A 23,653-nucleotide genomic window follows, 5' to 3' on the forward strand; every position below is an offset into this window, starting at 1 on the left:
TCCTGCCCACTCCCTTCTCTGCCCAGACATTCTCCAATTCTTCCTCTTCCCCACCCCACTGCCAGTCCTCTGCGCCAGCTTACGTGTGCCCCTGCAGGTAGCCAATGGTGACTGACACCACCACCGTTTGCGGTTTTGAAGCAGCCACCAGTAGTGTGCTGTGCAAACTGCCATATGGTCACTTATGACAGCAGAAACACTGTTTCACTCTTATAATTGCTATTTAGGATTGGGCTGTAATAATAATAATAATAATAATAATAATAATAATAATAATAATAATAGTAAATAGTAGTTGTAGTAGTAGTAATAGAAGAAGAAGAACTGGTAAAAACAACAAAATACAAAGATTTACAAATAGAAATTGAAAGGCTGTGGCAGAAGAAGACCAAAGTGATCCCAATGGTGCTTGGCACCCTTGGTGCTGTTCCAAAACACCTTGAAGAGCACCTGAACAGCAAAGGGCCTGTCATGGATAAGTACATGTTAGGCCTAGATTAGCATGAGAAGCCTGAACCAAACTAAGACAGTTGTTTGAAAAGTTGTTAGCAGTTTCCAGCTGCAGGAATGTGAGTAAATAAACAAAAGGATTTGTTGTCTCTCCTTTGCTGGCCAGGAAGGACAGATAACAAGAATTACAACCAATTGGAATGTTTAGCACCTTAGCAGACAGAGAGGTGCCTTATCAATGGTGATTGAGTGCAGCTCTGGATCTTCAGTTGGGAGGGGTAAGAACTATGAGGGGTTAGCAAACAGGCCAACTTCGAGAAAGTTCTGTTCCTCAAGGGTTCTGATTGGACAGTCTAATGAGTATGAAGTCACCTCAGCACTATTAGCATAAGATATATAATAATGAGTGCCCAGGGTGTGTGTGGGGGTTTTCCTTCTTGAACAGAGTTTTTGGGTGCAACATCCTGCACGCGTGTGAGCTCCATTGTCCATCATGGGCACCTGGCCCCATAGGTAGCCCTGGAGTTAAGAGATCTACAAGAGTAACTGACCCAGGTGAGAGATAGGTATTAACAGAGATAACCAGCTAGCTTTATTATTTTATTGCTGATATGTTTCCTAGATGTTTATGCCTCTAGCATTTGCTGCCTTACTGTAGAGTGTGTAACCTTAAGTACTTAATAAACTAAAATATCTTTTACTAAGTTGTTTCACTGTCTGTTGGGGACAAAGGTTCAGAATCCTGCCTAGCCGTTCAGCAAACTACCAAGTACCCATTGAGGTCTAGTAACTTGAGGACTGAGGCTTTAATTAAAAAGAGCTCAGCGCCTGCAAAGGATGGTATTAAGCCTAGAGGGCCTCAGTGTCCCTGGACTGAGGCACTGGCACGTACAGGGTGGTTGCAGTATTACTGGGCAAGGGGCCTTGAGGGTTTTAGGGTTTGAAAACCAAGAACCCTAAGCTCCCAAACCCCACCCTTTGTTTATGACACGTGCTGGACCTGGTATTTGCAGCTGGGCACGGGGCAGTGATCTGGATGTAGAGGAGATCAAGATCACTCCGTTGTCATGGACAGATCACTTCCTGGTAAGGTTTAGGCTTGTTGCGACTTCCTACCTCCGCAGAGGCGGGGGACCGTTTTCTATGGTCCGCCCCCGGAGGCTAATGGATCCTGAAGGTTTCCTGAGGGCTTTGGGGGATTTCCCCACTGCCAAGACTGGCACCTCATCTGAGGCCCTGGTTGACCTCTGGAACGGGGAAATGTCCAGGGCAGTGGATGAGATTGCTCCGGAGCGACCTCTGCCACGTCGCAGACTCGGAGTGGCTCCTTGGTTCACTGAGGAGCTGCGAATGATGAAGCGGCAGGGCAGGCGTCTAGAGGGACGGTGGCAGAAAACTCGTGATGAATCCGATCGGACACGGAGTAGAGCTCATTATAGAGCCTACTCCGTGGCGGTTGTAGCAGCGAAGAAATCATTCTTCTCTGCTACCATTGCGTCTGCTGATAGCCATCCGGCAGAGCTGTTCCGTGTGGTGCGGGGTCTCCTCCATCAGGCCCCGCCAGTGGACCAGGAGGAATACACGGTCAGCCGCTGTGACGTGTTTGCGCAACATTTTGCAGATAAAATCGATCGCATTCGTTACGACTTGGATGCCACATTGACAATGTCTGATGATGTCCCCCTGGCAACTGCTTGTCCTGTGTTGTGGGATTCTTTTCAGCTTGTGCAGCCTAGGATGTGGACAGACTCCTTTGGAGTGTGAGGCCGTCTGCCTGCCTGTTTGACCCTTGCCCAGCTTGGCTGATAAGAGCTGCCCGGGGGGGACTGGCTGAGTGGACAGGGAGGGTGGTCAACTCTTCTTTGGGGGAGGGGACATTGCCGCTTGCTTTGAAGTGGGCGGTGGTTCGCCCCCTCCTGAAGAAGCCCTCCCTGGATTCCACTGTGTTGAACAACTATCGGCCAGTCTCCAACATCCCGTTTCTGGGCAAGGTAATTGAGCGGGTGGTGGCGGCCCAACTCCAGAGGGTCTTGGATGAAGCGGATTATCTGGATCCTTTTCAATCTGGTTTCAGGCCGGGCTTTGGGACGGAAACTGCCTTGGTCGCCTTGGTGGATGACCTACGCCGGGGACTGGACAGGGGGAGTGCGTCCCTGTTGGTCCTGCTGGACCTCTCGGCGGCTTTCGATACCATCGACCATGGTATCCTTCTGGGCCAATTGGCCGAGTTGGGAGTTGGAGGCACTGTTTTGCGGTGGTTCCGCTCCTACTTGGAGGGTCGGTCCCAGATGGTGGTGCTGGGGGATGCCTGTTCGACACCCTGGCCATTGAGGTGCGGGGTGCCGCAGGGCTCAATTCTGTCCCCCATGCTATTTAATATCTACATGAAACCACTGGGAGAGGTCATCCGGGGGTTTGGAGTGGGGTGTCATCAATATGCTGATGACACCCAGCTTTATCTCTCCTTTCTTCCAGACTCCAGGGTGGCGGTTGAGGGCCTGGAGCGCTGTCTGGAAGCAGTGAGGATCTGGATGGGGGCTAACAAGCTGAAATTAAATCCAGATAAGACAGAGGCTCTCCTGGTTCGGAAATCCTCGATGCAGGTGCTGGATTATCAGCTTGCTCTGAATGGGGTTGCACTCCCTCTGAAGGAGCAGGTCCGCAGCTTGGGGGTCCACCTGGACTCGCAACTGCTCCTGGATTCCCAGGTGGTGGCTGTGGCTAGGGGGGCCTTTGCTCAGCTTCGGCTGGTGTGCCAGCTGCGTCCGTACTTGGATCGTGCAGACCTGGCCACGGTGATCCATGCTACGGTGACATCGAGGTTAGATTATTGTAACGCGCTTTATGTGGGGCTGCCCTTGAAGACGGTTCGGAAACTGCAATTAATGCAGAAGGCGGCGGCCCGTGTGGTCACTGGAGCTAGGCGGTTTGACTCTGTCAGCCCGCTTCTCCGGGGGCTACATTGGCTGCCCATTCGTTTCCGGGCCCAATTCAAGGTGCTGGTTTTGACCTTTAAAGCCCTATACTGCTCTGGGCCAGGTTATCTTAGAGATTGCCTACTCCCGTACAATCCGGCTCATCCTCTCAGGTCATCAGAGAAGGCCTTTTTACAAGTGCCGCCACCTAAGGAGGTACGTGGGGCGGCGGCAAGAAATAGGGCCTTCTCAGTAGTGGTACCAACGTTGTGGAACTCCCTTCCCCTTGACTTGAGGATGGCTCCCTCTCTTGAGTCCTTTCGGCGAGGCCTGAAGACCTTGTTGTTTAACCAAGCCTTCTGACGTTATGGCCTTTTTAACATCTTTTATATATCTTTTAGTTGCTTTTTTACAGGCCCGATTCCTCTAAGAACTGCTGTTTTATGCTCTTTTATTCTGACTCTTCTGACTACTGTTTTTATGGGTTCTGCTAATGTGTTTTTTAATATGTTTTTATCTGCTTGTGAAATTATGTTTTAATTTGTTTTATATGTTGTTAACTGCCCTGGGTCCCTTTTTGGGAGAAGGGCAGGATAAAAATAAAGTTTTATTATTATTATTATTATTATTATTATTATTATTATTATTATTATTATTATTTATTATGACAGGGCCACAGAAATTACCATCAATAAACCGCAAAAAGCAGCTTTATTGGGAACAGCTTACATTTTGCTACGGTATTTGTAACATCAAAATAGGATAAAACCAGGCATCCCAGGTCCTTGGGAAGGACTCAGTATCTGGATAAAACAAACAGGTCAATAACATCTACCTGACTGTGCAAAAATCACATAATAATAAGCAAAAAGAAAAACAAGTCAAAATCATCGATACAGCAATACCAGGAGATAGCAGAAAAAGAACTGGATAAAAAACAGGAAAATACAAAGATTTACAAATAGAAACTGAAAGGCTATGGCAGAAGACCAAAGTGATCCCAGTGATGATTGGCACCCTCAGAGCTATAAGAGCACCTGAACAGCATAGGAGCCACAGAAATTACCCTCAATCAACTGCAAAAAAGCAGGATTACTGGGAACAGCTTACATTTTGTGATGGTATTTATAATATTAAAATAGAATAAAACCAGGCATCCCAGGTCCTAAGGAAGGACTCAATGTCTGGATAAAACAAACCAGTCAGTAACAGCTAAATTTTGACTGCACAAAAATGTAATGATGATGATGATGTAAAAAGAATAATTTGCCAGCATTGAAAAATGTTTAGGAGCATCAGGTAGAGAGGGTGTTGGAGAATGAACAAGTTAAGATTCTGTGGTACTTTAAAATTCAAATGAACTGATACCTTGAACATAATACACTTGGTATAACAATAATAGAAAATCAAAACATCAGGCTACTTGATATTGCAATTCCTGGAGATGCCCAAGCTGATAAAAAAGAAATAGACAAAATGACAAAATACTGAGACCTTGTCAATGAAATCACACAACTATGGACAAAACATACCAAAGTGGTCCCCAGTGTCACTGGGGTCCTTGGAACAATCTCAAAAAGGTTCATGAATTACTGTAGATACTCACCTATAAGTCAGTCTCACAGATACGACAAGGGCAGATTTTGAGCCCAAAACTTGGAATTTTCTATGACCCTTGAATAAGTTGGGGGGGACATTTAAACTTAGGGGGGTGTCTGACTATAGTTTTGTCTGATTTACCTGAGGCCAGATCCTGAAAAATAACCTACCAGTAATTGTTACCTAAGTACTGTACAGACTTTAATTAAAATATAGTTAAAAAATCACAGGATACATTTTTATTCATTAACTTTTTAAATTCTGGTCTTCACAATCTTTCTGTAAACACTATCAGAGTTAGTGCACTGTAAACAACATACCAGTGGTTCCCAACCTGGATAGGACCTTTAGGGGTACTTGAAAAAGAATGGAATAATGGCAGAAAAAGGCAGGTAGTGCTCCAGAATGCCTTGCAGGAAGGGAGGTAGCTAGTTGGCTGTGAAAGCCCCACCAGTAGCAAGTATTTGGTCATCAATTCATGTATGAATCTGTGATTGAAAACCAGCACAGTAAAAAAACTGAAACATAATATGGAAAGTGATCAGTCACCAAGAATTTCTCAGGACACTTCTGGTGTGAAACAGTACAAAAGCATAGTCTTCTGTTCTTCAGAACAAGCAAAAAGAGAAAATATTGTGATGAAGCATGGGTTTTCATATAGGGGAGATGAGGGCTTATGTTATTAATATTAATTACAAACATTTTGCTAATATGAGAAGTATAATTTATGGAAATGGGCTGCCAAGGGGTATGCAAGTGAAAAAGTTTAGGAACCACTGCAGGCGAACCATTAATCAAATCCTTCTTTAAGGTGCCTGGTGTGTTGTCAGAGGCTCTACATATACAACTTATAATAGATAACTAGGACAATCAATTCACAGTGGAGAGAAAAGCAACAAGGAATGACTGTGAGCAAGTGCAGCTGCACATAGTTGCAACCATATTTCCTCAGAAGTAGACCCATTGCTTTCCATGGTGTTATTCTCATGTAATGGTGTACTGATTCTGTAGCCTGGGACTTTGTTTCAAATGGAAACAAGGATTACATCCTTGCGCTTAAAAAAATAGACCTCTGCCAAACATTTGCAAAATGGAACGAGGCTGCAACAGGGTCTGCTAAAGAGAATGAGGCTTGCTTGATTTCAGTGGCAGCCTTACTTTTTTTTCTCAGGAGGAGAATAAAGGGTTAACTTTGGCTGCAGTTTTGCCCTGGAGGGGTTGCCTTGGAGATTAACAGCCCTCTAATTATCTCTGCATTGTTTCTCCCATGCAGTGAGTTGCTTGAAAAGCCCTGATGCCTGAGTGACCTGGAAGATAAGGTGATGATCTAAGCTTGATTTATTGGCAGATGTTTTTCACCCTATAGGCAAGTATCTATGGTACTTCAAACAACTGCAGCTTACTGAAATAACACCATCAGATCTGCAAAAAACAGAGCTTTTAAGAACATCATACACACCTAGTCTCAGGCTGAGACTTATAGCAATTGCTCAGCACCAGTTAACAACTGTGTTTCATGTAGTTTGGAACAATAACAACAACAACAACAACATTATTATTATTATTATATTTTCACACAGTCAGGAAGGTATTACTATTTTGTATTTTGAATGTAATTTGCTTTGAATTACAGAAAAACAACTCAGAAAACATTTAAATAAACACATTATATGATAGAGATCAAGTGCCATTAATTTATAAAACTCACCTTCTCTTTTGTTGAATTTTCTGTTGAATCTTCTGCTTCTTTGACTGGCTTATTTGTGGAAAAAGAGCTATTCTCCAGGTTGGAATCTTTTTTGTCACCCTAAAATAGAGATAATCTATAAGTGAACACTGACACAATACAAAAAGAAATTTTTTCACTTATGATGTAAGCCTGGCTTCCTCCAACTTTTGCAGTTTGATTGACAGATATACATACTCGTATCAATGAATCAAATGCTGTTTTACCTGCAAGTCAAGTCTCACCGTCAATCCCTTTTTTTGGTTGGGCTGCCTGCTTTTAAAAAAACACTTTAAAATGATGTGTGTATGTTTAGCCAGTCATCTGGTACCTTTGTTGATAAAAATATCAACAAAAGTATGGGAGATTTCTTTGTCACATGCTGGGACGTTAGTTAATCAGCACAATATACAATATTCTGTTGTGTACTTGTGCAACCAGTTTTGTTACAGCACATCCTGGAAACAAAAAATCTGGACAAGTGAGTTCTTTCACACTGGGCTCACTGCTCTAAAAATGGTCCATTTATGGTTTAAATATCTGTATCTGCATCATAGCCACAAGTCTACTGCCTGAAAACAGTATTTGTGGACTGCTGCAGAATATTTCAAAACTTTAAAAGTGTTTGCCCGTTGGGCAAAAAGGCAGGGGTATAAATTAATAAAATAATAATAATAAAAATAATAAAAATAGTTTCTGAGGTTGTCTTTATTTCTCTTCATTCCCTTATGCAGAAACACTCATCAATGAAGTTCAGTTAGCCTCTGAACACTTTAGAGACAATGGCAGTGAGTCCAATCCAGCAGCTTGAATGCTGCATGGCAAATTGTTTTGAAATTGGTGGAGATTTGAAAAACAGTTTGTGATATGGCATGGTAGTCTGTATTCAAAGAAAAAAACCTGACATTTCATTTCATTATAAATCTCTTCTGTGAGCCTTAACGCTATTTGAATCCTAGCAGCAATAAGAAAAGCAATAATTCTGAAGGCTAGTCAGATGATGCAGCCAAGAAGTTGCTTGTACATAACATTAACTGTTCATTATTAACCGATACAAAATAATTAGTTGAAGGGCCAATTCGATTCAACTTTCCAGCACCAATTCCACCAGAATGCAGCCCTGAGGTAAGGGAACAAATGTGGTAGTAATGAAGAGCCTTCATGATTACCCCCAACACAGAATACAGCACATGCCCCACTGACATGGCTGCATCAGCCCTGGAAAGTTGGATAAGATTGGGCTGTTAGACTCTCTAGCTTGGAACAAAATCAGTAATTTAATTTCTCCATGCTAGAGAAGTTGCTTGTGGCATTAATCAATAGAAACAGCAATCTTTTATACTTGGTGTAACATCAGAGAGGACCACGACGTTAAAATCAACCATGGGCCAATTTTACTATTAGTCACTATTTGTTCAGCCTCAATTTCCTATGGAAGTTGTAAAATGGAAATGAACATGATATAATCCATAGGACTGTCTAATGACAAAAGAACTAGGTAGGGATGCTTAGCTTTGCATATTGCAACTGTACCAAGGTGACTTCTATTACTACTACTACTACTACTACTACTACTACTACTACTACTGTTATGTAGTGCACTATCTGAATCAAGCTGTTGCAATATGTTTCTTCTGGTTCCCTTTCTCCATTTCCATTGGTGATTGGCTTGTAGGTCCTTTGACTTTCCTTACCATCAATATTGGTTCCTAATTTCAAATTCAAGAATTAACAAACAAATCGACTCCCTAATTCTTACACAGGATGTTAGAACATAAGAACAGCCCCGTTGGATCAGGTCATAGATCCATCTAGTCCAGCTTCCTGTATCTCACAGTGGTCCACCAAATGCCTCAGGGAGCACACAAGACAACAGTGACATCATTTACTGGCAGAATGACAAAACAGTGACCTACATAATTAGCACTACAGTCAAATATTTAAAAAAACTGAGATGGCCCATCAATACTACGGATGGCCTACTTGTAATTCTACATGTACAACGTGCAAGAAAATTAAATTCACTTTGTAAGCAACCCAATCCTACTTAACTTCCTCTGTGGCGATGCAGCTGTGCCAGTGTAGCACATGCTGAATTATGAGGGGGAGTTTCGGCCTCTGGAGGCCTCCTTGACGTAAGGGAACATTTATTCTCTTGCCCTAACATAAGGTCATGCTGGGCTACTTGTCCTGTTCCAGCTCAAGAGCTGGCAGAAGTCTACATGGAACCAGGATGGGGGATTGAGGTAGGGAAGGCGGTTAGGATATCAACGTGTGCAACTGCCGGCAATGCTATTTCTGATCTGCTTTCCTCCCCCTCCCTGCCCCCTCCCTGCCTACTTCTAACCCACTGCAACAATTAACCAGCACTGGTAGGCATTCCCAGTCCACTGGCTCATGGATCTGGCCACTCGCCAACTGCAGTGGTGGCCAGACTGCACCAAATGGCTTGCAGCTTTTGCGGCAGCAGTAAAGGGTCTTATGCTACTGGAATGAGCATTCTGGCAGCACAAGGCCCACTTAGAATTGGGTCAAAAATCACTAAAATTCCTTTGGTACACAAATTAATTCACCCACAATAAATTAGTATTAAAATATCTTTTGCAACATACATATTTCTAACAGGAAAATTACTAATTACTTCATTTTTAGTTCCCTTTCCTTTCCTCACATCTACTTTTTCAGTTACATCAGATACTGCTTCCCTTGGCTCTTGATCAGATTCCTTGAATTTTTCTGTATCACTTTGCTTTTGTCCATGTCCATCAGACATCTTATTGAGCTTCTGTTCTGATGTTTCTTCCATAGGTGAGTCTTCACAGTGAGAATGTTTGTGCTCTCTCAATTTTGTCTCTTCCTTTCTCTTAGACTTTGGAGTTGCATCCAGTGTTGGTTTCTGAAATTTATCAGATTTTTGCTTAATTGGTTTTCTGTAAAAGTCTTCTTCTCTGGTCTTATATGCAGGTAAAGGATGGACCACTTTTGAACTAGGTGAACCCCCTCTTAAATATTTTTCTCTGTGCCCCCTGATTCCTTCAACCCGTTCTTCCAAATCCAGTTTGTCCAAATGACGTAAATAATGTTGTTTTCTCTCATGTACCCATGTGTCAGTCCTCTCTCTTTTCTCTTCCCCATTTTCTCTCCAGGGTAGTACTTCCCTTTCTTCCTCTCTTCGAGAATAAGAAGGCTGATCCCATGGCTCTCTTCCATTTCCCCAGTCTGTTCGGTTTGTGCTCAGTGGACTATGTGGGGAACTGCAGGAAGTAAAGCTTGGAGTACGAGATCTTGGGGAAAGAGAACGGCTTATAGGACTGCGAGACCGAGGTCTTTCAGGTCCATATCTACAAACATAAGACAAAAAGGAGAATTTATAAAAATGTGTCTTAAATAAACCAGTTAGGGCCAAATCCTATCCAATTTTCCAGTGCTGGTGCAGCCATGCCAATGAGGACTGTGTTGCATCCTATGGTGGGTAGGCAGTCACAGAGGCCTCCTCAAGATATGGGAACATTTGTTCCCTTACCTCAGGGCTGCATTGCAGCTGCATTGTTGCTGGAAAGTTGGCTAGGATCGGGCCCTTAGTCTAGAAATTACAACAGCTGTGTTTCCCATCTCTCTCCAGAAGTTGTGTGTTCCCCATCTCTCTCACAGTATCACAAACTGTGAAAATGGTTTCAGTAAACATTGCAGTTGTTTTAAAAACAGCTAGAAATCTCATATACCTTTGCATCATATATACAGATTTTTGCAGCGAAAAAGGAAGATTTCAGGTTAGGTAAGGGGGAAAAATATTCATCACATGTTTAATTCAAGAGCAAGGAGTAAATAAAACAGAGTATAAAATTACTTAATAATAGTTAGCTTGTATAGCAGCAATAAGAATAAAAATCTGTGTTCACATAATCTGACAACTTTGGTGATAGCTGAATGGATGTTACTTATTAAAATTATCTAGGCCAGTGGTTCTCAAACCTTTTAGCACTGAGACCCACTTTTTAGAATGACAATCTGTAAGGAACCACCAAAAGTGATGTTATTAACCTGTAAATAATGTCATGTTTGGAAGTGACATCATCAAGCAGGAGAATTTTTAACACCTCCATATGACCAAATCAAATCAAACAAGTACATTAAATTATAGTAATTTGTAATTTAATAATTGTAATAATACAATTTAAAAATTTATTTAAAATAAAGAATGCTCCTAACTTTCTCAAGCTGTTAATTTGTTAAAAAAAATTCTCGAAACATTCCAAAGGCAGTAATCCTATCCACACTGACCCGAAAGTAAGCCCCATTCACTCTCATTGTTAAAAGCATATACATAGTAGCCTGTTAAAAGTACAGACCTGTAACATTTCCCCAAATGCACATACCATGGTAGTATCAAGTCTATTAACAATAAAATACACATTGAAATGAATGGGGACCTACCTGAAATTGGTTCGCAGCCAACCTAGTGGGTCCCGACCCACAGTTTGAGAAACACTGATCTAGGCATATGCATGCACATGCTAGAATTACTGCATTGCTTTAAATACATAAATTAATGTGCTCAACAAATATCACAAAGTCAGTACTCTGACATGCATTTTCTAAGTATGGAAAGCAAGCTATTTGCAACTCTCTATTGTTCAAGCAACAAAACAAGATTTCAAATCATAAAAGCAAAGGCAGTTGCTAAACTTAGATGTAGAAACACGTCTTGTCTTCATATTTTTCCAAACTTCCTTCTAAGGAAATTGACTCAAATCTCTCTTTGTGCTATAATCTCAGGTTTCTTTTTACTTCAGTCCTTAAATATGCGGTACAAATTGGCAATATTATAGTGAGTTACCTGTCTGTCTCCCACATGTCTCGTTCCCGCTGAGAATGGATGTCCTGGATTATTGCTGCCACATTCTTACCTGGTTTCTAAACCAAATAAAAACATAGTTATTCATTTAAAAAGCACTTATATTTATCTATTTTAATTTTTAAAATTCCACAAAACTTAACACAATAAACTACTTTAGGAAACCAATAATTATAAAACAGATATAAAACTAAAAGCAGATATAATATATACTTTATATACTTTATACTTTATATATACTTTATATATATATATACTTTTTTATATACTTTAAAGCTGGTATTTGATGTCAAAATATTTAAAATTATCTTATTGCACTACTTGTGTTGAACACTATCTGGTTATTTGGAGAGAAGGCGAGATATAATCACTTATGGCCCAATCTTATCCCCTACCAGTTTACACTATGCAGTCACACTGCTGGATTGTGTGCTGCATACTATGATGGGGGGCGGGGCAACCAGACAGCCCACAAAAGACAAGTAAAAATATTTTTTACTTACCTCTCTGTAGGTTGCCTGGCTATAAATGGGTCTTCTTGGATCTATGCCAGCTATTCAGCTGGCATAAGTCTAAGGAGCCTAAAGGGGTATGTCAGAATGGGAAAATGGGAATAGCATCATGGTATTCTCTAGTGCCACTGAGATTCATCCTTTGCCTGCCCTGCTCACCACTCTGCTCCTCTTTCCAAACCAACCTTGCCACCATCATACGTGCTCTGGTGTGGTGTTCAGGATCCACTGGAGGACATGTGGAGCCTTCAGTCATTTTGTGTTTGTGGCTCTTTAGTGCACAATGGTGGTACAACTTTTGCACAAATAACAGGGTGCCTCAAAGAATCATGTAAATTACAGAAATGTTTACTTACCTCTTTACCTCCCACAGAATGCAGCAGAGCCTGTGCTGGCACCACTGTACCCTATGGACAGTCTTTAATTAGGATTGGGTTGTGAGAATTGCACCTTTATGGCTCTAACCTACTGGACTAACAGATAAGCATAAAAGCAGCCTCTCTGGCAGAGGACTGTGGAGTTGAAACTGGAATAAAGGTCACAAAATCAGTTATAGTTTATATATCGAGTCTAGTTCTGAGGTCGATTGTGTAGGATTCTCTCAAGTGGTGAACTAATTACCATATTATTACTTTGCAGGTGTTTCTCCAGCAGAGTGAGCAGTCAGGAATTCATTGGATATATGCTGGTTTCATGCAGGATCACTCCACTGGTAGCAGTTTTATTATTGCCATTACTTTTATTCTTTATTGCCATTACTTTTATTTATACCTTCCTGGTGACTGAAAATATGGGCAATGGTGTTTCCAAAAGTACACTGGATTCAAACTATTAAGATTTTGTTATAAGGGACTAATGCTCCAGAGCAGTGATTTTCAGCCTTTTTCATTTCATAGCACATTGACAAGACATTAAAACTGTCAAAGCACACTATCAGGTTTTTGACAATTGACAAGGCACACCATGCTGCCAGGGGAAGCTCACATTCCCCATTGGCCCTACTAATAAATGACCTTGCCTCAAATTCCGGTGGCACACCTGTGGACCACTTGCGGCACACCAGTGTGCCATGGCACAGTGGTTGAAAATGGCTGCTTCAGAGTATCTGATGGAAGAAGAAAAGATGGAAGAAGAAAAGATAGACACCACTTCAAATGGGTGAAACTTTGGAGAGATGTGGAAAAGAATGTTGCTGGTATGAATCTATGAGAACAGATTATGGTTTTTTTGTGTCACATAGCAAAGTATAAACAATACTTTGCCCATGAGCAAGTATATAAATAATTACATAACTGCAGGAAAATTTGGAAAACACAACTAAGAATACATCAAGGTCATTTAAACAGCTAACAACCAAATTCACAGGAAGCCTGGATAACTGTTATACTTTACCTTCAGCTGAAGTTCTCTGTATCTTTTAGACATTCTGATGAGCAACTTATCATCATTTATCATTGCAGGTTTCTCTTTGTAGTACTGCACCATAGCTTGAGCTGCCTCGGTGTATGCCATTTCTAAAAAAGCCTGTTATAAAGCAGAAGTGACTTACAGTTCTCTTTGTAAGAGAAAAATGAGATAAAAATAGTAGATTCATAGTATTTTAAGGTGAGTTTTGTTATAATAAAATCCCATTTAAATGTCCTTTTGCAATACTTATTTGACAATGACAAATAATTAACATACACATTTCTCTGCTAACCAAAGGATAAATACTTGGTATAATTAGTTGTACAGGTAGGTGGGGCTTCAGTACCTTTCACTGTTGTGTAAGAGCGGGAATTTCAATACATGCATCTTGTCATGCAGGAGTGAGAAAGTTATGACTGCTACAAATTCCCTGCTGCACACAACTATTAAAAGTACAGGAACCCTGTCCTTCTTTGTATTTGGTCACCCAATTTTTAGTTTAAAGAAAAAATATATACAGGTCTCAGTATTTACTTCTGAAATATCACTGAAATACTTCAAGTGATTTTCCTGGGATGGAGTGCATTTACAAATTCAAAGTCAAAATAATTAATTAAGAAGTTTAATTACTACCTATCCTTGGAAGAATAGGAATGTTAGTTGAAGGAATGCAAATATTTATTCTTCCCAGGGGAAAGAGGGCAACTTTTTATGAATTAGCCTCTCCCATCCACCATGCAGGGCTATGCAGAACTTCTTTTCTTCTGATGAGAGGAGCCCCAACCAGTTTCAGGATGTACTACAGTTTAAGATATAATTCAAAATTGAAAAATATCAGCCAGCCTTCCAGGAGAATATGGACACAATATGAGAACTTGGAGACCAGCTGAACAAAGAGGAAAAACACAGAGAGGGATAGGAGATGGTTATACCCAGGACTCACCAGGAAGATGACTGAATTGTCAAGACATTAAAGTCCTCTGCACTGAAACTTTATAATAAAATAGCTTACCTTGTGATTCTATTATAGGGCTGCTCCAAAACCCTGATCTTTTCTGTGAAGGCAGGACAGAAGCTGGGTGAGGCTCCTCCCACAAGAGAAATTTTTTTTCATAGATAGGAGAAGTTAACCTAATCAAGAATGTTTTTCTCTGCTGAGAGAAATGGTCACTTACTAACTAGCCTCCTATATGGCATTCCTGTGTTTATTTTAGTTTGTAATTTAAAGACATGACAAGATTTGGGAAATCTTTTAAAAAGCTGTATCATAAGCTCAACTTCAGCATGGCCTGGGTTCAAAAGATAAGAACATATTCTGCTTTGGCTAATAACGCTAAAGCCTTGAATCCTAAGTTTAGTTAGAGCCCAAACCTATGGGCTTGAGTGCCAGCAATGAGTATCACAAATGTGTGATAAATCACATTTGTGGCATCCTGCAAAGAGGAACTGTTGGCGCTGGGCCTCAGTGCCATGAGGACATCATACAGGAGCTGCCAATGATAAGTAGCACAGAGGGTGGTGGTGCAGCATTTTGGGGCATGTGGGAGACAGGGCTTCTAAAGTCTACACCAACTAAATAACTGGTGCAGACTCGAACAGTCCCATTGCAGGGGCCCAGGCTTTACTTGTTGTAAGGGGAAAGAAGTCCCCTTCCCCCGAGGAGACCTCGGGGGGCTTCCCTGACACTGCTGTATCCATTTTGGCACCACTGTACCTGGCACTGCTGGGGAGGACAGGATTGGGCTTTAACCACAACTAGTTCCACTGAACTCAGTGAAACTTACTTCTGAGCAGACATGCATAGGACTGTGCTATTAGTCATGACTAACTTCCTTAGTCATAGTCAGTGCATTTTTGTAAAAAAAAAAAAAAAAAAAAAAAAAAAAAAAAAAAAAAAGGGTGCAGGAACTCACAACTTGTTAATCTTTTATTTATTTATTTTTAAACCATTTTTTATTGGAGAAATAAAATATTTTTTATGTGCTTCCCCCCTAAAGATGAACTTACTTCTGAGTAGACATGCACAGGATTGGGCTGTCAATCTCCACATCCCCTTCCCCCTAGCTACTTTTTCTACACATGGGGAAAAATACTGTACAGGTGCACTTGTAGCGTGTAGTATGTAGTGTGGCACTACTTCGAGGAGAGGAAGCAGTGAATGGATTCTGGAAAATGGCTTACATGAGTTCCACATAGTAAAATTACTCTAAGCAACTGTGGGAGTAAGAACAAAAAAGGAATTCTTACACGAGAGGGGTCCTTAGGTGCACATAAAAACAGCTACATTTGCAAAAAAGCAATTAAATATGGTTTAATTCAGGTATCAGAATACTCTGTGTCTTTGGGAAGGCGCTTGGCATGCAATTGTATGTTCTCTGCTGCCCTGAGCAGCTGCTGTGCATTGCTGGAGAGGAGCTGCAAACGCTGGCTGGCGGAGGGTATGCTCGTGGGGGAAGGATGAGGAGAATCTCCGGCACGGCTGGACAGCACGTTGTACACACATAGAATCCCTTTTCACCTGCCCTTAGCATGTGAAAATGGGTGCAGATATATATCTCTGCCAGGATTAAGAGCCCAATCCTAGGTATGTCTACTCCGAAGTAAGTCTCGTTCTAGTCAATGGAGCTTACTCCCAGGAAAATGCCTAGGACTGCAGCCTAAGAGCCCAGTCCTATGCATGTCTACTCAGAAGTCCACTTTAGTGAATGGGGCTTACTGTGGATAGGATGGCAGCCTTAGAGTCCAAGCCTGTGCCTGTCTACTCAGAAGTAAGTTCCATTATAGTGAATGGGGCTTACTGTGGATAGGATGGCAGCCTCAGGGCCCAATCCTGCGCCTGTCTACTCAGAAGTCAGTCCCATTAGAGGCAGTGGGGCTTCCTTCCAAGAAAGTGTGGAGCGGACTGCAGCCTGAGAGCCCCTCCTCTGCCTGTCTACTCAGGCTGCAAGGCTATGACACTTTCCCAGGAGTAAGCCCCATTGAACTCAATGGAACTTACTTCTGTGTAGACATGCATAGGCTAGGGCTCTCAGGCTGCAAGGCTATGACACTTTCCCGGGAGTAAGCCCCATTGAACACAATGGAACTTACTTCTGAGTAGACATGCATAGGCTTGGGCTCTCAGACTGCAAGGCTATGCACCTTTCCCAAGAGCAAGCCCCATTGAGTACAATGAGACTTACTTCTGAGTAGACACGCCTAGGTGCTGCATATTGGCACGGGGGGGGGGCGTTGCACCAGCCAGCTTCCTTCCCCTCCTCCTCCGCCAAGCCAGTACCTGGGCGTTCCATGGGTGCTGCAGCCCGTCTCCCTGGCTGGCTGGCTGGCTGGCTGGCCGTCCATCCTCCTCCTCCTCCTTGGCGTCGGCACGTGTCCCCCGCGCCCTCCACCAGCTTGGAAGCTGCGCAGGGAAGTAGAGTGCGGGGGGAGGGGAGGCAGGCTGGGCTCAGGCGAGAGCTTGGAGATGGGGGCAGGAGGGGGTCGTTGTGCGGTCAGGTAGGGGCCAGGTGCCCGCCCACCCTGCACCCACCCAGCGAATGCCTCTGTTTTGCTCCCCCCCCCGGAATTCCTCCGAAGGGGAGGGGCCCCTGCAAAAAGGTGCCAGAACGCCGTCCCCCTGCGTTCCATTAGAAAAAAAGCCCTGGTCATAGTTAATTAAACTTAGAACAAACCCAACACTGAAAAAATTGATGCAAAAATATGTAGAAATCTGAAAATACAATACAGGGAACCCTTGATTTAACAGATTCATGGGGGAAGGGCTATCTGTTAAAGCCGAAGTCTGTTAAATTCATATGCATTTAAGTCAATGGAGATGCGCATGGGCAAAATCTATATAAATAGTTATTAATGGCGCAAAAAATACCATTGTTTTTGTTTCTGTTCTGTTAAATTAATTGTTGTACATTAAATCAAGGGTTTACTGTAAGTTAAAATAGACAATTTAAAAAACAAATAATCATTCTGAAGAACTAGAGAATTTACTATGTAAATCCAGTTTTGCAATAAACATCAAAATTTAAGCACAGATATTTATTTTTGAAATTTGGAATAAAACTTTCAGATATTTATGCTTTTATTATAATTAACCGAAGAATACCTGGTTGGTAGATTTCATAAGGATATAGTTAGTGACTTTTCCAAATGGAAGTCCAAGATTGATGACATCATTCTCTGTGCAGCTTCCTTCAGGAAGATTGCAGATGTGTACGACTCGACCTGGTGTACATTTCCTTTGTGGGAGCTGAAATGATTAAAAATACTTTTATTCAGGTATATAAAACAGCAACCAGCCAGGTGCATGCCTTTAAAAAAACAACTCTTTTAACTCATTCTATGATGACAAGGACTAAAGATGATCTTGCTTGTTTTGCCCCCTCAAAACTTTTATTAATGTTTATTTATTAATTTCATAGTTTAGACATCCCAGTTTCCTATACAGTGATTATAGTAGTATATTCTAATCTGATTTCATAATTATAAACAGCTTGTTTGATAGTTGGGAAAGGACAGGATTCTGTTCTCTCTATAGGAGTGTGTCAGAGGTCAGCCATGCTGGGCATTGGGAAAGAGGGCCCTACATCGATTGGTGGGAGTTGTGGTGCCTACTGCACCACAAGATGGTGACTGATGGGCCCCAGTGGAGGGCTTCACAACCAGGACCAAGAAACCTGACATCAGCATTTTCTCTGTATCTTCAGACATTTCACAAGTCAGTGACTAATCTGACCTACTATGTCTATACTGTAATAATAATAATAATAATAACTTTATTTTTATCCCGCCTTTCTCCCCAAAGGGACTCAAGGCGGCTTACAACATATTAAAAACATAATTTAAAAACAAAAACATATTAACACATCATAAAAAACAGCAGTCAGAGTAAAAAATAGGTAAAAAGAGCATAGAGCAGCAGCAAGTCATAAAAGAATCAGGCCTGTAAAAAATATTAAAAGATGTTAAAAAGATGTTTTATTGGTGTCATTGGCATATTGATGGCACCCCACTCCAAACCTCTGGATGACCTCTCCCAGAGGTTTCATGTAGATGTTAAATAGCATGGGGGACAGAATTGAGCCCTGTGGCACCCCGCATCTCAAGGGCCAGGGTGTCGAACAGGCATCCCCCAGCACCACCATCTGGGACCGACCCTCCAAGTAGGAGCGGAACCACCACAAAACAGTGCCTCCAGCTCCCAACTCGGCCAATCGGCCCAGAAGGATACCATGGTCGATGGTATCGAAAGCCGCCGAGAGGTCCAGCAGGACCAACAGGGACGCACTCCCCCTGTCTAGTCCCCGGCGTAGGTCATCCACCAAGGCGACCAAGGCGGTTTCCGTCCCAAAGCCCGGCCTGAAGCCAGATTGAAAAGGATCCAGATAATCCGCTTCATCCAAGACCCTCTGGAGTTGGGACGCCACCACCCGCTCAATTACCTTGCCCAGAAACGGGATGTTGGAGACTGGCCGGTAGTTATCCAACACAGTGGAATCCAGGGAGGGCTTCTTCAGGAGGGGGAGAACCACTGCCCGTTTCAAAGCGAGTGGTAACGTCCCCTCCATCAAGGAAGAGTTGACCACCCTCCCTGTCCACTCAGCCAGCCCACCCCGGGCAGCTCTTATCAACCAAGCTGGGCAAGGGTCGAGCAGGCAGGCAGATGGCCTCACACTCCAAAGGAGTCTGTCCACATCCTCAGGCTGTACAAGCTGAAAAGAATCCCACAACACAGGACAAGCAGTTGCCAAGGGGACATCGTCAGACACTGTCAATGTGGTATCCAAGTTGTGACGAATACGATCGATTTTATCTGCAAAATGTTGCGCAAACACGTCACAGCGGCTGACCGTGTATTCCTCCTGGTCTACTGGGGGGGCCTGATGGAGGAGGCCCCGCACCACACGGAACAGCTCTGCCGGATGGTTGTCAGCAGACGCAATGGTAGCAGAGAAGAACGATCTCTTCGCTGCTACCACCGCCACGGAATAGGCTCTGTAATGGGCTCTACTCCGTGTCCGATCGGATTCATCCCGAGTTTTCTGCCACCGTCGCTCTAGACGCCTGCCCTGCCGCTTCATCATTCGCAGCTCCTCAGTGAACCAAGGAGCCGCTCCGAGTCTGCGACGTGGCAGAGGTCGCTCCGGAGCAATCTCATCCACTGCCCTGGTCATTTCCCCATTCCAGAGGTCAACCAGGGCCTCAGATGAGACGTCAGTCTTGGCAGTGGGGAAATCCCCCAAAGCCCTCAGGAAACCTTCAGGATCCATTAGCCTCCGGGGGCGGACCATAGAAAACGGTTCCCCCGCCTCTGCGGAAGTAGGAAGTTGCAACAAGCCTAAACCTTGCCAGGAAGTGATCTGTCCATGACAACGGAGTGATCTTGATCTCCTCTACGCCCAGATCACTGCCCCCGTGCCCAGCTGTAAACACCAGGTCCAGCACGTGTCCTGCAGTATTTGTTGGGGCCAAGATCTTCTGGGACAGGCCCATGGTTGTCATGGCAGCCATGAAATCCTGAGCTGCACCTGACGCAGGGGCCTCGGCATGCACATTGAAGTCCCCCAGCACTAATAGGCGGGGGGCCTCCAATGCCATCCCCGAGATCACCCCAGTCAGCTCAGGCAGGGAGACTGTTGGGCAGCAGGGCGGGCGGTACACCAACAGAATCCCAATCCTGTCCAGCCCTCTCAACACAACATGCAGGCACTCGAACCCAGCAGACTGCTGGACAGGGCACCTGGTAAGGGAGATGGACTCACGATAGACCATTGCAACTCCCCCTCCCCATCCCTGCAATCTTGGCTGCTGCAACACCTGGAAACCTGGAGGACAAAGTTCAGAGAGATTAACTCCTCCTGCCATGTCCAACCAGGTCTCTGTAATATTTGCGTATCTAGTATGTACCACAGCAATAAATTACAGAAACTAAGGTAGGCACAGTGTGATCCAGTGTGATCCATGAGAGAGAAGCAATGAAACTCAAAATATTTCTTCAGGCTTTAATTTATATCCTTTAGGCTTTATATACCGTAGATACTCGCCTATACTAGTGAAATTTTTGCCAAGTAATCAAGCTCAAATTATCACTTTGCCTTATCTCTGGGTCAATCAGAGGGCAAAGCCTTTCAACTGAAAAGTTTCCTTTCTCAAGGACAGACAGGCACTAAGTTTCTCAAGCAGCAAGCAGGCACAGCTCCTTAGAAGCAATTTGTTAACCTTTTATTCTCCTTCCTTCTGCTGCAGTCTGGTTCTGCTTTGCAAATGCTTGCAAAGCAGGTCTGTTTTTTTCAACAGCAGGATGGGATCCTCCTTTCCATTTGAAGCAAAGTCCTAAGCTACAATTCAATTCCCCAGTACTTAAGAATAACACCCATGCAAAGCAGTGGGTCTACTTCTGAGTAAAAAGGGTTGCAAGTATATGCAGCTGCATCTCTCTGCTGTGAACTGAATTGCACACTCCCAGTTATGTGTTACGGGTTGTATGTTGTACATAGAGCTTCTGGCTTAACACACCAGACACCTTAAAGGTGGATTTGATACATGGTTCTCTTGAAGTGGTTCCCAACCTTTTTCACTTGCATATCCCTTGGCAGCCCATTTCCATAAATTGCACCCTTCATATTAGCAAAATGTTTGTAATTAATAATACAAGCCCTCACTTCCTCTATATGAAAGCCCAGACTTCATGTATTTATCACAGTGTTTTCTCTTTTTATCTGCTTGAAGAACAGAAGACTCTGCCTTTGCACTGTTTTGCACCAGAAGTGTGTTGAGAAATTCTGGGTGACTGATCAATTTCCATATTATGTTTCAGCCTTTTTACTGTGCTGGTTTTCAATCACTGGTTCATACATGAATTGATGACCAAAAACTAGCTATTGGTGGGGCTTTCACAGCCAAGTAGCTACCTCCCTTCCTGCCTTGCTGGTCCTTGCAAGGCATTCTGGAGCATGACCTGCCTTTTTCTACCATTATTCCATTCTTTTTCAAGTACCCCTAAAGGTCCTGTTGAGTGTCCCTGGAAGTACATGAATACCAGGTTGGGAACCACTGTTTTACTGGTATGTTGTTTACAGTACACTTACTCTGATAGTGCTTACAAAAAGGTGATGAAGACCAGAATTTAAAAAGAATAAAAATGTATCTTATGATCTTTTACTATGTTTTTAATAAATTAGAGACTACAGTTCTTAGGTAACAATTAGTGGTGGGTTATTTTTCAGGATCTGGCCTCAGGTAAAATCAGACAAAACTATAGTCAGACACTCCCCTAAGTTTAACCCCCGACTTATCCGAGGATCATAGAAAATTCCATGATTGTTGGCTCAAAACCTGCATTCGACTTATCTGTGGGATCGACTTATGGGCGGGTGTCTGCGGTATCCTTCAGGCTTTAATTTAGTTGCTGAAACAGCATTTTGAGCAAAGCTTTTTTCCTAAATAATAATTTGAACTACACAAAAAGGAAATGGAATAACAACTTTTCTTTCCAAACTTTAATAAATGTTTGTTTACATTGTGATTAACAAGATGCCAAAATATTATTAGCTGTTGACATAGAACAGGGGTGCCCAAACCCCGGCGCTGGGACCACTTGGGGCCCTCAAGGCCTCTCAATGTGGCCCTCAGGGAGCCCCCAGTCTCCAACGAGCCTCTGGCCCTCCAGAGATTTGTTGGAGCCCGCACTGGCCCGGTGCAACTGCTCTCAGTGTGAAGGCGACTGTTTGAGCTGTGGGATGAGGGCTTCCTCCACTGCTTGCTGTTTCACGTCTGTGACACAGTAGCGGCAGCAAAGGAAAGGCTAGCCTTGCTTTGTGCAAGGCCTTTTATAGGCCTTGAGCTATTGCAAGACCTTCATTCATTCATATAAGTTCATCTTTAATATATTCATTTATGTAAACTTATGTAAATTTATTCAAATTTTAAATGTAAATGAATTCTTTTTTTCCCCTGGCCCCCAACACAGTGTCAGAGAGATGATGTGATCCTCCTGCCAAAAACTTTGGACACCCCTGACATAGAATATCAACATTTCTAAAGGTCTTTTTATTGATCCATGTGATCGCTTTCATTGAAATGTTTTGGTAATATTAAGTAAATATTGTTTATTGGGTATATCCCTTTCTATCTGCATATATATGCTTCTTATTTATTTTCACATTTTAACTAGTTATGTCTCTAATGGCCCAATCCTATCCAGGATAGGGCCAGCACACATAGGGGTTAAAAAGTGGGAATAGACTTCCACTGTTGTAAAAAGGTTTCCTGTGGCACTTTGTGTGCACTACTGATGGTTATTTTGTGCATGCTGCTGCAACCAGCAGTAGCTCTGGAGGCCTGCTACCAGATTGAGAAAAGTGAGTTTGGCAGCAGGAGAGGCAAGGAAGGAACACAGCAGAGAGGGAGGCGAACAGGAGGAGGGATCAGCAGAACTCATACATGCCCATATGCTAGCACCTTCCCTCTCCCTTTCCACTACCATTACATGCCTTGGATTTATGCCTGCAATATAGCAGGCACAGATTCAAGGAACACCGCGGCAGCAGTGGAGGCCTTCTCTGGGGTAAGTGAACAATAATTTTCTTACCGAGAAGAAACCTTCCCAACTGCCCTCTCCCCCCAGGGATGCAACATTCACTCTGTAGTAGTAAGTAGTAAGTACTTCCCGTTAGGCTAAGAGTACCAGAAGTATCAATGGGCAGCCCAATCCTGAGCTGCCTGGGGTGGCCAGGCTCAGCAGCACCGAGAACTGCTGACGCTGGATCCTGCACGCCCCGGGCTACCGCGGGAGGCAACTCGGGAGAAGGGGACTTTTGTCCCCTTCCCCCGGGTAAGGTAAGCAGCCCCACAATGGAGCTACTCACTTTAACTTTTGGTTGGCGGTAAGGTAACGGCGCTTGTGTAGGGTGCAGAGCCCTCCCCAAGCACCTTGGGTCCTGTGGAGCAGAGCTCCACAGACCCACCTCCCTCCCCCAGCACGCCTCCAGCCCACCCCCTTCCCTGCGTCACACCTCATCACGCCTCCTCCCCGCCCTCACTACACCCCCCCGGCCTCCCCCCTCCCTGGCCTCCTCCCTGCCCCCATCCCTGCCCCCACTTACCATGCCGTGGCTCGGTGGTCCGGGAGACCGCTGAGCCACAGAAGCTAGGTGACCGCCCCGCATTAGCCCAGCACCGACTGGTGCTGGCCTAG

At 43.5% G+C, this 23,653-nt stretch overlaps 1 protein-coding gene across 6 annotated transcripts in view; it reads right to left on the minus strand.

The window, feature by feature from the left end:
* The window catches only part of RBM20 (RNA binding motif protein 20), a 191,726-nt gene that overhangs the window by 20,088 nt on the left and 147,985 nt on the right, over positions 1 to 23,653 (minus strand). For 5 of the 6 annotated variants that reach the window (XM_066621032.1, XM_066621031.1, XM_066621036.1 and 2 more), the window contains exons 6-10: positions 17,564 to 17,707; positions 13,450 to 13,581; positions 11,528 to 11,604; positions 9,332 to 10,031; positions 6,673 to 6,771 (exon numbers count right to left, since the gene is read on the minus strand). In XM_066621032.1, the coding sequence (XP_066477129.1) occupies positions 6,673 to 6,771; positions 9,332 to 10,031; positions 11,528 to 11,604; positions 13,450 to 13,581; positions 17,564 to 17,707 (1,152 nt within the window). The remainder of the gene's footprint in view (positions 1 to 6,672; positions 6,772 to 9,331; positions 10,032 to 11,527; positions 11,605 to 13,449; positions 13,582 to 17,563; positions 17,708 to 23,653) is intronic. The other variant, XM_066621033.1, reaches the window with a different exon arrangement.

Source organism: Tiliqua scincoides, chromosome 3 (assembly GCF_035046505.1).
Source record: "Tiliqua scincoides isolate rTilSci1 chromosome 3, rTilSci1.hap2, whole genome shotgun sequence".
NCBI lineage: Eukaryota > Metazoa > Chordata > Lepidosauria > Squamata > Scincidae > Tiliqua > Tiliqua scincoides.